The sequence below is a fragment of the Gymnoscopelus microlampas genome (assembly GCF_963454915.1).
Source record: "Gymnoscopelus microlampas genome assembly, chromosome: 4".
Taxonomy (NCBI): Eukaryota; Metazoa; Chordata; class Actinopteri; order Myctophiformes; family Myctophidae; genus Gymnoscopelus; species Gymnoscopelus microlampas.
Window position 1 is genome coordinate 11,623,429 of NC_139941.1, and position 13,454 is coordinate 11,636,882.

Below are 13,454 nucleotides of genomic sequence, written 5' to 3' on the forward strand. Positions count from 1 at the left end.
AGCGGGCCAAACATTTCCAGTCCCTTCTAAACCAAGTTAGGAAGAGGACACGGACGAGGCCCAAAAGTTACTCCAGGGTACAGAATATATCCCCTATAACCAGGTCATTGAGCGGGCGACTGGCCAGTAAAACGAGCCTCTCCCCACGACTCATACTCGACCTCGAGTTGCCAGCGGCGTAGCCTATAGCCACAAGCCGCAGCCAGTATGAGAGAACGGTTTAATGCCTACTCCTGTTGGCAACCAGCACTGGGGCAACAGTTGACGTGTCCTGGGCTGAGCCCTACTCTTCCGCTACCCGTGGAAGAAGGGGTTGCCACACACCTCACGTCAGAAGCCACGGCTCTGACACGAGAGCCCAAATCCATTGCGAAGCACGCGTCGCCTAAATGGCAGGCGTTCTTGCTTGCAGTTTACAGGCCAGGAGGAGCACCCTAGCCAGCCAGAGGCAGGCCTCGGGTAGCTACTCTACAAGAGTGAAATACAGAAAGGAGAGGGACATGGCTGGGACTATGTCAGGAGGAGACGGTGGACACCGCCTCCCCCTCTCTCTCTGGTGGTCCTGGAGTTCTGGTGACCGGGCGGGGCGAACACGCTCCACCGCCCGATGGAAAGGAGAATGACTTTACACACTATACATTATGTGGATAATGTTGTGTAAGTATAAACATGAGTTACGACTGTAACCCAGGTTCGCTGATACTATGACCAAGATGTCTCCTTGGCAAGACATCGGAGTGGTTATTAGAAATTGAACCCTCTCTACCTGTTTCTCCAATAAAATTCAAACCGTTACAGCCTGAATTTCAGGGGCACGGCAAAAAGAAATGAAACAGGACAAAACCAGAACATAAGGGACACACGCTCGCTACCACAGAGGTCTCACAGACACTTCAGGGTAGCGGGGCGAATACTCGCCATGAAGAGAGGACGATTACGCCCTGTCCCCAAGGGAACGGCTCACGGTCGACTCTGTTCAACCACTATATGGCGCCACGGCACCACAATCGAGCCTAACCAGTGTTGTAGGAACCCCACTGTATGATATCGGAATGGATAAGGTGCAACACACCACAGTAGGTGCTGCACTCTATATCCAGGGATGTATACTACAGTTCGCCTCGAGACCTCCCCAGGCTAGTGGAAGCGATCTTCTCTAAGCAGGGGACAGGCGGACGATTTTCTACAGGAAGATAATTCTCCCTGTTAAGAAAACGAACTATACAGGAAATACCCAGAGACCAAGCTAACAGCGGCTCTACTCGTGCTATTCCTGGTCAAAAAGAAGGGGGGGGGGCTGCGTCCGATACTGGACCTAAGAGCCCTCAATCAGTATCTAATGGCGTTCAAATTCAGGATGTTATCAAATCCGTCTCTCTGCATGGTGCGTCAGAGAGACTGGTTCACATCGATAGACCTGAAAGACGCCTATTTTTATGCTCTTTTTACCCACCACACAGAAATCTCTGTTGTTAGGGTTCTGAGGTTAAAATTACGAATACACGGTGCTACCGTTTGTAACGTCCTCAGCCCAGAGTATTTGTCGAATTCACGCAGGTTGCGATTGGCCCTCTGAGGAGAGAAGGCACTCGCATAGCGTCTTACATAAGATGATGGGCTGCTACAAGCCGACTCAAGGATCAGCGGCAAGGCAGCATACTCAGAAAGTGGTGTCTCACCTACTGAAATCAAGTTTTCAGGATCAACTGCGTGTTGGTGCCTGCACAAACAGCGAATTTCACAGGCAGGACTCTGAACTCACTATTGTTCAAAGCCAGCCCGCCACTGAAAAGGATCAGTCCTTTTTGTCCTGCCTGGCACAATTTTGCACGGGCCGGAGGGTCTCCTTCCAAATGTGCATGAGAATGACAGGTATGATGGCCTCAGCCGTATCGCTAAGACGGCTGGGCAGTTGCGGTCGTGTGTTGGTCACAAAGGAATGTGTGACAGCGCTGTGTCGCTGGAGGAATCTGTGATTCCTCTCAAGACGACTGGTCTCTGCACCCGGAGATACCGGGACGGATCTGGGATCGTTTGATCGCCCCCTGGTGGATCTCTTGCCTCACTAGAAGACACGGGATGTCCGTTGTTCTTCTCAGTGGAGGGTGCGGTGCCTCTGGGTCGAAATGCACTAGTGCACAAATGGCTCGGAACTCTTTTTACGTTTTCCTCCGCTGTCCCTGTTGGCTCCCACACTCATGAGAGTGAGGGACCAGGGGCTGATGGTGATACTGGTGGCCCCAGAATGGGGTCACTGAGTGTCAGTCGAACCTGTCCTGTACGACCGCTCGTGGCTACTTCCGTTACGCAGAAACATGCTAACGCTAGTAGGGGACGAGTTAATTTGTCCATGACCAGAACATCTGACTCTCTGGGCTCAGCCCATGAGGGGATGAATCTGAGTACAGAGGGGTCACCCCAGAACGGTTTGAGATGAGGTGCGAGAAATCGCACCCTATATAGGCGTCTCGCACTGTGCCGTTCCAAACCCATGTCCATTAAGTCCTTCTGCAGGACTTAGTGGATAAGGGCAGAGCCTTTTCCACAATAAAAGTCTACTTGGAGGCTATCTCAGCCTGCCGTATTGCTTGAGGCCGAGACGGTGGGTCAGCACTGCCTGATTTGTCGGTTCATGAAGGGACCAAACGTCTCTTCCCGAGCCTCTGTGTCAGATTGACAGAACAACTGTCAATCAAGACTGTGTTACTGATGGCTTCAGTGACTACTGTAGAGCTCAGTGATCTTCATGTACTGTCAGTACACGGGGAATGTACACAGTTCAAGGAAGGGACTACAAGGGTGGTTGTCAGACCCAGACCTGGGTGTGGGCTAAAGAACCCCTTGGTACCAAGTGTCCTTGTGACCTTTTAATGCGTTTTCATCCGCCTCCTTTCGCCTCATGAGAGGATGAAAGGTTACATTGCCTTTGTCCGGTTCGGGCTTTGGAAATGTGCATTGGCAGATCTAAGGCTTTGAGTAAGTCAGATCAGCTATTTGTGTCATGGGCTCCACGGATAGTGGACTAGCCCATTGCATAACAGACACTTTCCCACTGGATTTAGTGGCTATTCGGTTAGCCTATTACAGTGGTGGGATGCTGCCCCAGTGGGACTGTGGGCGCATTCTACAAGGGAAATAGCAACATCATGGGCCCTCTTCGGGGGGGTCTCCATCTGAGATGTCTGCAGTGTGGCATGTTGGTTTAGGCCTTGACATTTGCCAGGTTCTACAGTTTGGACGTAACTGCAGCCCCTGTGGCGCATACAGTACGGTCCTTAGTGTAGCCTCCAGACACGGGGATCAAGCCCCTAGGCTGGTTACTCTGGACTTCGAGATAACAATCAGGGAGTGTATTATATCTCCCATAGCGAGACATCGAGTGAAATATTTGAAATAAAACTATAGGTTACTGGACGTAACCCCGGTTTTATGATAATATAAGCGAGATGTCTCGAAAGACACCCTTCTTGTTTACGAACGAGAAGAGAAAGGTTATCTTGAATTAGGGAAAATGACCCTCCACTGACTGATATAGGATGAGGGCGGGACCTCCAGTCAGAGGAAGGTCAGTCCAGCCAATAGAATTGTCTGGAAGTTTATGAAGGTGTACTTCTGTGTGATCACGCCGGAGGGCGCTCTCCCATAGCGAGACATCTCGCTTATATTATCATAAAACCGGGGTTACGTCCAGTAACCTATAGTTGTCCCAGCTTGAAAGGTACAACAACGTATAGATGTAACAATGGTCTCAATGGGTTAAATCAAGGCTCTCGGTGACGTGAGCTGAGTGTTGTTGTCTTACGAGAGGCGGGGCGGGGAGGATGAGGCTGCCTGCAGCCTCCTGGTCCAGGATGGTGACCGTTGCCGTGGTGATGTCCCCCAGGATGGCCTCCACGGGGTCGTCGGGGCCCAGCACCAAGGTGAAGGACTCGTGCCATTCTCTGTCCTCGTTGGACAGAATCTCCACCTTGAACAGGATGTGATCCATTCCTGTTGGAGCAGAGACAGTGATCTATGGGATTAGGGCTTTCTCAGACCTTTTCACCTTGAGACCACCCAAAAAGATACATTTTGTGTCTCCCCCGGGACCCAAACAAAATACTTCATAATACTTCAATCTAGGCTTACAGAGATAATTCACGCCAAAAAAATACTTATTTTCTATCGATTAGTCACCCCATGGAGACTTGAATTCATTCAATTCATTTTTTTGTTTTTGTCGCATTCCTAAGCCAATAATTTGATGACCAGCAGACCGGTAGGCAGCGGTTCCGGTAGGAGACACAAAGGAGACTCTTTGTGTGTCCTACCGGAAACGCTGCCAAATTATTGGCTGCGAAAAAATAAATAAATCCATGAATCCAAGTCACCATAGGGTGACTAATCGATAGAGAAAAACTCATTTTAGGGGTGAACTATACCTTTAAGTGGTTAACACAAGTGTATGCGTGCACGCGTGCGTGTGTGTGTGGGTGGGTCTCCATTTTTGTCCGATTCCAAGGAAAACAAGAAAGAAAATGACTTGAAGTCATATTCTACCAGGTGCTGTGTGTGTGTGTGTGTGTGTGTGTGTGTGTGTGTGTGTGTGTGTGTTTGTTTTCATAGACCTGATTACTTGTTTTTCGGAATGCTTATTTCTCTCGCCAAACCTGGCAACATAATTTGCGACGCGAAACGCTAATAATGTTTTTTATATAAGTGGTGGCAACATTTTTAGACACCACACAGGTCTTCCCAACAATAGCGAAGATTGAAGTCAGTGTGAACATGGCCAAATAATAACTTAATAGCCAAACTAGGTCTAATGAAGCACGCTAGCATTTAGGCTAACTGTGTTAGCCTGAGGCTGCAGTACAACTTGCACTGTCTGCTCTGCAACTGTTGCAGTGTGAATGAGGGGAGCGGAGAGCGGAGGGCTGTTACTGTGGGGGGCGGGCCGTCTCCCCATTCGTGTGGCCATTGGCTTCAAGGAGTGAAGGACAGCCAGGACAGCCAATGACGCAAATGTGTCGAAAATATGTCTAATGCAAATCTGTAATATGTCGACCTCTGCTCTGACGATTCTTAGACTCAGGCGCTCTTCGAGCACCTGGTAAAAAGGTTGGGAAACACTGATTTACGATCCTGTGAACCAAACACAGGACTAAACACTAGAACGAGGCATGAGAGTGAGAAGGTGTTTGTGTATGAGCTCCATGAGGCCAGTCCAAGCAATAACACTCACCAGGGGGGAACTTCAGCACCCGGCTCTTGGGGTTGTAGTCCACTCCGGACTGGGCCGATCCGTCTCGGGTGCTGCAGCGGATCTTGGAGGTGCGGTCCAGGTCGCCTCGACGGATCACCTTGATGTTGAGGACCTCGATACCGTCCGGACCGGGGGGCTCCCTCACCTGGTACGATGCCTGCTCAAACTCTATGGTGGGTGCTGGGGGAGAGAGGACCACACACAACACAGTGCAGGTTCAGTGCTTCCACCCTGGGACGCGACACTAAAGTGGGTCGCGAGATATCGTAAGAACCACCTATACCAGTGGTTCTCAACCTGTGGGTCAGTACCCCCAGGGGGGTCCCCACATGATTTTGCGGGGGGTCCCCAGATGATAGTAAAGTGATTTAAGGACTTTTATGACATTTATAATACCAAATATATATATATATATATATATATATATATATATCATTATTGCATCAAAAGTAATCAACAAAGTATACTATAAAAACTGGTCAAACATTGGCCAAATTGTCAAATAATATAAGAAAGATGCAAAAATTGTGAAAATAGCAGATCTACAAGCTCACAACGCCTCACAAAGCAAGGCGTTGTGAGCTTGTAGATCTGCTATTTTCACAATGTTTATCTGTGGAACCGAAAATGTAATGCCTCAACTCCTACATTCCACGTGCTTGTCAGGGTGGGGGGTCCCCAGTTCAAATATGATTATTTTGGGGGGTTACGGCTTGAAAAGGTTGAGAACCGCTGACCTAGACAGGGTAATATGGTATTATCTAGTGCTAGTCGTGCTTAGCTAGACTTTTCTGCACAGAAAAGACTGTTATTTGGCCATAACTCAGTCAGACATTGTCCAGTTTACTTCAAACTAAAACAAAACATTGTGCTTTCTATTCCTGGAGATCAATAGGGGGGGAAAGGCCAACTAATATACTGTATGTGACAGAGAGATGGTTACCATCTTCATCGTTAGTGATGGTGACGGTGACGATGTCGTTGACCCCCACCATGGCCCCACTCCAGTGGTCGCCCTGCGGCGTCCCAAGATGCACCTGGAACTCCTCGTCCGGTTCAAACACAGAGTCGTCGTGGACGTGCACGGTACAGTTCTTCACCTGCACACATCACACAGTGGTGAATGAAGTACTTAAGTAAGAGTAGCAATACCCCAATGTAGAAATACTTTGTTTTATATTATATTATATTATATATTCTGGTATACTCTGAATACTCAACTAAAAGCAATGGAGTTGTCATAGCGTGTTGTTATCGGTATGCTCTGCAAAGCACAAGGGAAACTCCAAAGCCGATTATAACGTTAAACAAGAAAAACATTGTCTGCCTCTGCAGACTGCGACAGAAAATGACCGGTGGATTAGCGTCAGCAATGGCTAAAGAAACACATCTAAAGAAAACGTGGATTTATTTTTACAAACTTTCCAATGAACATTGACTGGGATTATACGTCACGTTATGGCCAGGGGCACTGCCAGCAGCAGCAACAACCAGGGAGAAGCTTACGTTTAGGTAAGAAAGTAAGAAACACAAGTCTTATTTAACGCTAGAAAACTTGTAATAATAACGTTAGCAATTGGCAAGCAACTTTGGCATTCGGGGATTTCGGGACCTCAGTGTTTTGTACGAGTCCGGGTCTGGTATTTAACGGTTCTATACAGGTCGGGTCGGACATACAACTCTCTGTACTGCTTGGGTCCGGGCCTCAGATTTCTAATAATAGACGGGAACAGTCGGCTCCGGGTAAAATCTTCGTCATATTGGACCCGTGAAGACCTCTAATCAGTATAAAATAGGGCTACATTGACCTTAGCTATTCAGCACCCTCTGGTGGACAAGAAATACAGAAACCAACCAGCCTTGTTACAATAGTTTGACACTACAGTAAAGTCTCATATACTTCACTGCTCGCTGGTGTCCCGTGCCACAAAAAAGTAGCAGACTTGCAAGCTCACAAGGCAGTATAAATCAGGCTCGAATCGTACCTTTTCCCCCTTGAGAAAGGTGATGCGCGACTCGTCTTGGTTGCTCCTCTCCTCAAAGTCGTCCATCACCATGGCCGACATGGTGCGAGTGAAACAGCGCACGGACGACTTGAAGCTCAGGTCTCCACTGCGGATGACGGGAATGTGGAGGACGCTCTCTCTCTCCTTCACCGTGTACGCGCTCTTCTCAAACTGCATGCTGGGAACTGGGAGAGAAGTCACTTGTTATGTGAAAATATTAAAAACAAAAACAAAAATGTATTAAATATTTGTAATTTCAATTCATGTTTAATAAAAAAAATATACAATGAAGTAAAATAAAAATAATAATAATAAGGTGAAATAAATGATGAATGAGGTCCCCGCTGTACATACTGTCCTGGAAGGTGTCGCTGATGACCACGTTGGCCTCGTAAGGCTCCAGTAGGACGGCCCCCTGCGGCGAGCTGAGGAAAACCACGAACGACTCGGACCCCTCGATGGCCGGGTTCTGAGCGTCGTCCATGATGGTGAGACTGCACGTCTGCAACAGGAGAACAAACACCACAACATGAACTAACACAGGGAATTCTGTCCGAGCCTTCCCTCAACAACCCTCCACACGTCCTAGACTCTTCTCCCTTTTTAAGCTGAATTCCAATGCTCAAATTTCTGCTCACTCACTTGCTCACTCACACTCGGTCACTCCAGCATGGCGGTGTCACGGTGAAATTGGTGACCTGCCGAAATATGTGACAATCGTGTAGACATCACATAACGCCAGTGTCCGAACGTAAATCATTGCGGTTTGTTTATTAGCAGTTTATTAGCATACCTGGCGGCAGGGCCGTGTTAATGTCAAAATGCGCCCTAGGCAACGGACAGTTTTCGCCCCCCCCCCCCCCCCCCCCAGCGCACGACCTTTGCACGTGCACGTGAAATTTTGCGGTTATTTCGCGGATTGTGGCCGTTTTTGGGCGTTTCTTTGTTACTTTATTTCGGTTTTAGGGTTAGGGTTAGGGTTAGGTTAGGCTTATGTTATTTGATTAAAAAAAAAAAAAAAAAAAACTTAAAAAATGTTGTTGTTTTTTTTGGGGAGGGCATTTTTCGCCCCCCCCCCCCGACAAGACATAGGCATGTGCCTAGATTGCCTGTGCATAAACATGGCCCTGCCTGGCGGTATTTAGGCCACGTAAGTCCACAAGATGGTCACATATTTCGTCAGGTCACCAATTTCACTGTAACACCGGCATGCTGGAGGACAGATGACGGAGGAAGCGAGGAGGGAGAAATTTGAGTATTGGAATTTGGCTCTAACACTCTGGACAACGCTCCACACGTCCTAGACTCTTCTCTCTCCTGACTCCCAAGCTGTGGAATAAAATCCCCATTGAGGCAGTGAGTCTGAACTGCAGACTCACTGCCAATTTTCCCCGTTTCCAAGCAGCATCAGTTTGTTCGGGGTGTGTAGGTGAGCGGAACGTACCTCTTCGGTCTTGCCTGCTTTGAACTCCACCTTCTTGGAGCTAGGGATGTAGTCGATGCCCGGCGTGGCGGAGGCAGGGTCAGACGGCCGGGTGGCACACCACACGGAGGTGACAGAGGACAGGTCACTGCCCTGACGCAACACCGGGATCTCTATCGTACCTGGTGGCGGGTACGAGACCAGAATGACCCCGATCAGGTTTGAAATATACACACAGACACAAGATTTCTAACCGACAGACTTAAAGTTCACACGATACAAAGTTCCTCCTCAAAGACTATAAGAGAGAGCACATGTAAATGTTAATAATAATAGAGTCTGCAACAGAGCAAATAGTGTAAACAGTGCAATTGAAATAAAAACTAAAATAAACAGACAGAAAATAAGGTAATAAAACAGTAACTAACTGAAAATGTATTGTGTGTTACAAAACTAAAACAAACTCAAATCAAGGAAAGGATGTCAAGATTTCATACATAAGCCCAGTATTTCGAAATGGTATGTTTTTAATAGTTTTCTGATCTGCTCTAATTGGCAAGTGGTTAATCATCTCATACCTGCGTCTTCGCTGAACGTGAAGGTGGCGTTCCCCAGGGAGACCGTGGAGGCGTCGTTGGGCCCGTCGATGACCACCTTGGCCACGGTGACGTCGCCCATGCGGGCGTTGTCCGAGGCATCGGACAGCACCAGCTGGAACTCCTCGGACAGCTCGTACTCGCTGTCGTCGATGAGCTTGACGTCGCACGTGGACATGCTGACGCCGGGGCCGAAGACGACTCGGTTGTCCCCCGTCATGCCGCGCGTCTTGTAGTCGGAGCCGGACTCCAGGCCGCCGTGCAGGCTGCTGCCCAGCGCCGACTTGGCCACCGTGTAGCACAGAGCGGACACCATGCTGGAGGTGTCACCTTTGGAGAGAGGAGAAAGTGACGTCGATCGTTGGATTTGAAACGGGACACGTTCATTTAGTCATATAGAAAAGAGGTAAACAAGCATCCATTTTCATTTTCATTTTTTATGATTTATGTATAGATTTTTGTGACGCAACGTACTTTGACACAACACAAACTCATCTCACTTTTCGCATTCATTCACTATTTCTGTCTTTCTGGTATTATATGGACATGACAAATGTAATAATTAGAATAGGCTATATGCACAGCATAGACTAGAGCTTCCTTCACAGATGTTACCAATGGTACTAATGAAGGCTCTGTTCCATTTAGTGTAGCACAGTAGTTCTCAAAACGTAATTTCAAGGACCTCCATAACTCTGAGAGTGTACAAATGGAACCAAATGAACCCTTACGGGAACCAAATGGACGTTATGGGTCCATTTGGTTCCATTTGTACACTCACTCAGAGTTACAAACCCGTAAGGGGCCATTTGGAACCCCCTCAATGAACCATGAGAGTGTTTCCAGTGATCCAACATGCACAATATCAGCACCCTGACTGTGTTTGACCAGAATGGAACAGAGCCCTATTTAGCCCTATTTTATACTGAGGCTATTTGAAAATAGCCGATCTACAAGCTCACAACGCGTCACATCGCTCACTAGTTGTGTACTACGTTTTTGTACTTTTACTTTTGGTACTTTAAGTACATTTTGATACCAATACTTTTGTACTTTTATTCAAGTATTTTTTTATTCTGGACTTTTACTTGTAACAGAGTACTTCTACATTGCAGTATTGATACTTTTACTTAAGTGAAACGTTTGAGTACTTTTCCCACCACTGACGGTATGGAATGCTGACGGCCATGGTAAGCGTTCACATACCTTTCCTCTCGATGGGGGCGTGGATGAAGCCGGTGCTCTCGTTGACGTGGTACGTCTTCTTATCGAACTGCAGCGTGGGTTCGTCCTCGGTGTCGTTGATGTTGATGACGGCGCGCGTGACTCCGCCCAGCAGGGCGTAGACGGGCATGCTGAGCTCCACGTGGAAGCTCTCCGCGCCCTCAAACACCTTGTCGTCGTTGATGACGATGGTGCACACCTTGGTGTCCTCGCGCTCGTCGAACTGCACCTGGGAGGCGAGAGAGGAACGTTTGTTTTGTTTGTGAGTCACATCCCCTTGTTTTGGGCATGTACTTATAGCTCAAAAATGTAAAATTTAAAACGTTTTCAAAGAATTTGTAAAGAGATTCAATCAATGCCTATTGGCTATTTTCACCTGACACTGCCGTACAGCGAAGTTTAACCCATTCAATCCGGGAACGCATGTCTGTCATTTTAAGATTTCTTTGGCTTTTCAAAAATAGCAGATATACAAGCTTGTATATCTGCTATTTTTGAAAACATTTTTGAAAATGTGTGCAAATCTTGAACATAATATTTCTTAAACATCTGTACAATATTTTGTTCCAGGGATCCCCAGAAGCAAAGATTTGAGTTACAAATGTTCGCTTGAAAATATATATATTCAAAGATTTGCACCCGTAGCTCTGCATATATTAAAAAATGTTCAGGATTTAAAAAAAAATAGCAGATCTACAAGTTGAACTTGTAGATCTGCTATTTTTGAATAGCCAAAGAAATCAAAAAAATGACAGTCAGATGCTTTCCCGGTCTAATTGGGTTAAAATAGGGCTTAAAGTTGCTGTAAGTGATTTATTGGGGTGTTACGTAAATAGCTCTACATTCTGATTGTAATCATCACTATCCAGTGTTATTCAAACACCTTTTCAGGTCGGGAGACCAATTTCATCCAATCAGGAGAGAGAACTCAAACAGGATACATTCTCTCTCTCCTGATTGGATGAAACGTGTTAATCCACCGGAAAATGTATTTTCTGTTTACTACAGAGCTGGAGAGACGCGGAGACCCCAAACTCACAAGTCAAAATGTCTTCCACGACTGCTTTGCAGCTACTCTACTAAAGAGTTAACTGTCAGACGGTGTGATGCTCTTGTTACCTGGCCAGCGTACTCCACGTAATCCTGCTGCCCCGGACGAGATCCCACGCTGGAGGTGGAGGTGGCGCTGTCCTGCTCGGTGCGACACAGCACGATGGCGTACTGGTTGAGGTTACCCGTCCTCTTCACTGTGACCGCCACCGTGCCAGCCTTCTCACTGACGTTGTAGCTGAGGAGCAAAGCAAACATCATTAATAAGAACCGTTTTATACTTTGTTGTACGAAGGTGTCCCGCGAGGAAAATAGCCCGATCTACAGGCACACAGGACACCGTGAGCACACAACATAGCACGCAAAACAAAGTAAAAAAGGCATCTAAAGCTAAATTTATATTTTTTTGCGTGACAAAACAAAGATGATGTATTTTCTGCTGAAAACACAAGATAAATGCACCATTTACCATTTATTCACCATTGATAAATGATTGCGATTAACGATTTAATTGTGTTTTTGGCATTGAACATTGGAACATTATGAATAAAACAAGTATTTCTGTTTGCCTTTTAGGCTTCATAATCCAAAATTGCACAGAGCAGATATGACGAATAACTTAAAATATACAAAGAAATTACTGACGTATTTAATAATTGTATACTTTATCTTTTTTTTAATAAATAGCGTCACAATAGCTTGTAGATCTATTTCTGCTATTTTTGTAAATTGTTTGAAAATGTCTGAAAAGTTTTCCACATGGAAACGATTATGACGATTATCTCAAATAATTGCGATTGGGCAATTATGTAATAAATGTGACTCAACACAAGAATACAGGATACGTTAGTAAATAACTAATATGTCATTTAATCATCTAATCGATTAGCTGTTACTTAAAAGTTATTAACCATTTAACTAATGGTTAATTAATCATTCATTACATGAAAATGTATTAAATTCTACAACAGTTCCTTGTAGATGCTGTAAATTCTACTGGATTCCTTCTAAAAACCTTTCTGCATGGCCTGACCAGTGCTGTACCCAATGCAGACCTTTTGTGCTGGAAGCTGATGAGGGACCACTGGATGTGGAAGACGTTGTCGCTGACCACGTTGGGCTTGCTGTCCTTCACCAGGAACTTGAAGTTGTCCATGGTCTCCTGGACGTGCTCCTGATGCAACACGTAGCGGATCAGACCCAGGTTGATGTCCGCTGGAGGGCAGAGGGACAACGTTAGAAAGCTGGCTAACTAACTTCATTTTCACTAAAATAAGTTTCCAACATTTGCATGTTTTCAAGAAAAGGGTTATAAGGGTAAAGAATAGAGAAGGAAACATGGGCAACAGAGTCAGGTATATAAACCTAATGTCTCTATTCAGCAGTGTTGGAAAAATAATTCAAATGTTTTACTAGTAAAAGTATCAATACTGCAATGTAGAAGTAAAAGTACTAAAATGTTTGAAAATAGGAGATCTACAAGCTCACAACGCATCGCGATGCAACGCGTTGTAAGCTTGTAGATCGGTTATTTTCAAATAGCCTAGGTATAAAATAGGGCTAAAGTGGTTAATGTATGTTTTATAATGTAATAATTTACATCTGCAAAGTAACTAGTAACTAAAGTTTTCAAATAATTGTAGTGGAGTAAAAGTAAAATATTTGCCTCTGAGATGTAGTGGAGTAGAAGTAAAAGTATAGATAATTGGAAATACTCCACTAAAGTAAAAGTACCTAAAAAAAAGTACTTAAGTACAGTACCTGAGTAATGTTTAGTTACTTTAAACCACTGTAAACAGAGTCAGGTATAGAAATTAATCTCTCTATTCAGGGGGCGAACATTTGGCAAAAATAGCAATATCTACAAGCTCACAACGTGTCCCGCTGCGATGCTGTGTGAGCTTGTAGAT

At 45.8% G+C, this 13,454-nt stretch overlaps 1 protein-coding gene across 1 annotated transcript in view; it reads right to left on the reverse strand.

Moving 5' to 3' along the window:
• Positions 1–13,454, reverse strand: part of fras1 (Fraser extracellular matrix complex subunit 1) — a 255,511-nt gene that overhangs the window by 45,102 nt on the left and 196,955 nt on the right. Inside the window, exons 53-62 of the mRNA XM_084054742.1 lie at positions 12,600–12,759; positions 11,614–11,782; positions 10,477–10,723; positions 9,253–9,600; positions 8,696–8,856; positions 7,606–7,753; positions 7,231–7,436; positions 6,189–6,345; positions 5,225–5,425; positions 3,803–3,990 (exon numbers count right to left, since the gene is read on the reverse strand). Coding sequence (XP_083910868.1) covers positions 3,803–3,990; positions 5,225–5,425; positions 6,189–6,345; positions 7,231–7,436; positions 7,606–7,753; positions 8,696–8,856; positions 9,253–9,600; positions 10,477–10,723; positions 11,614–11,782; positions 12,600–12,759 — 1,985 coding nt within the window. The remainder of the gene's footprint in view (positions 1–3,802; positions 3,991–5,224; positions 5,426–6,188; positions 6,346–7,230; positions 7,437–7,605; positions 7,754–8,695; positions 8,857–9,252; positions 9,601–10,476; positions 10,724–11,613; positions 11,783–12,599; positions 12,760–13,454) is intronic.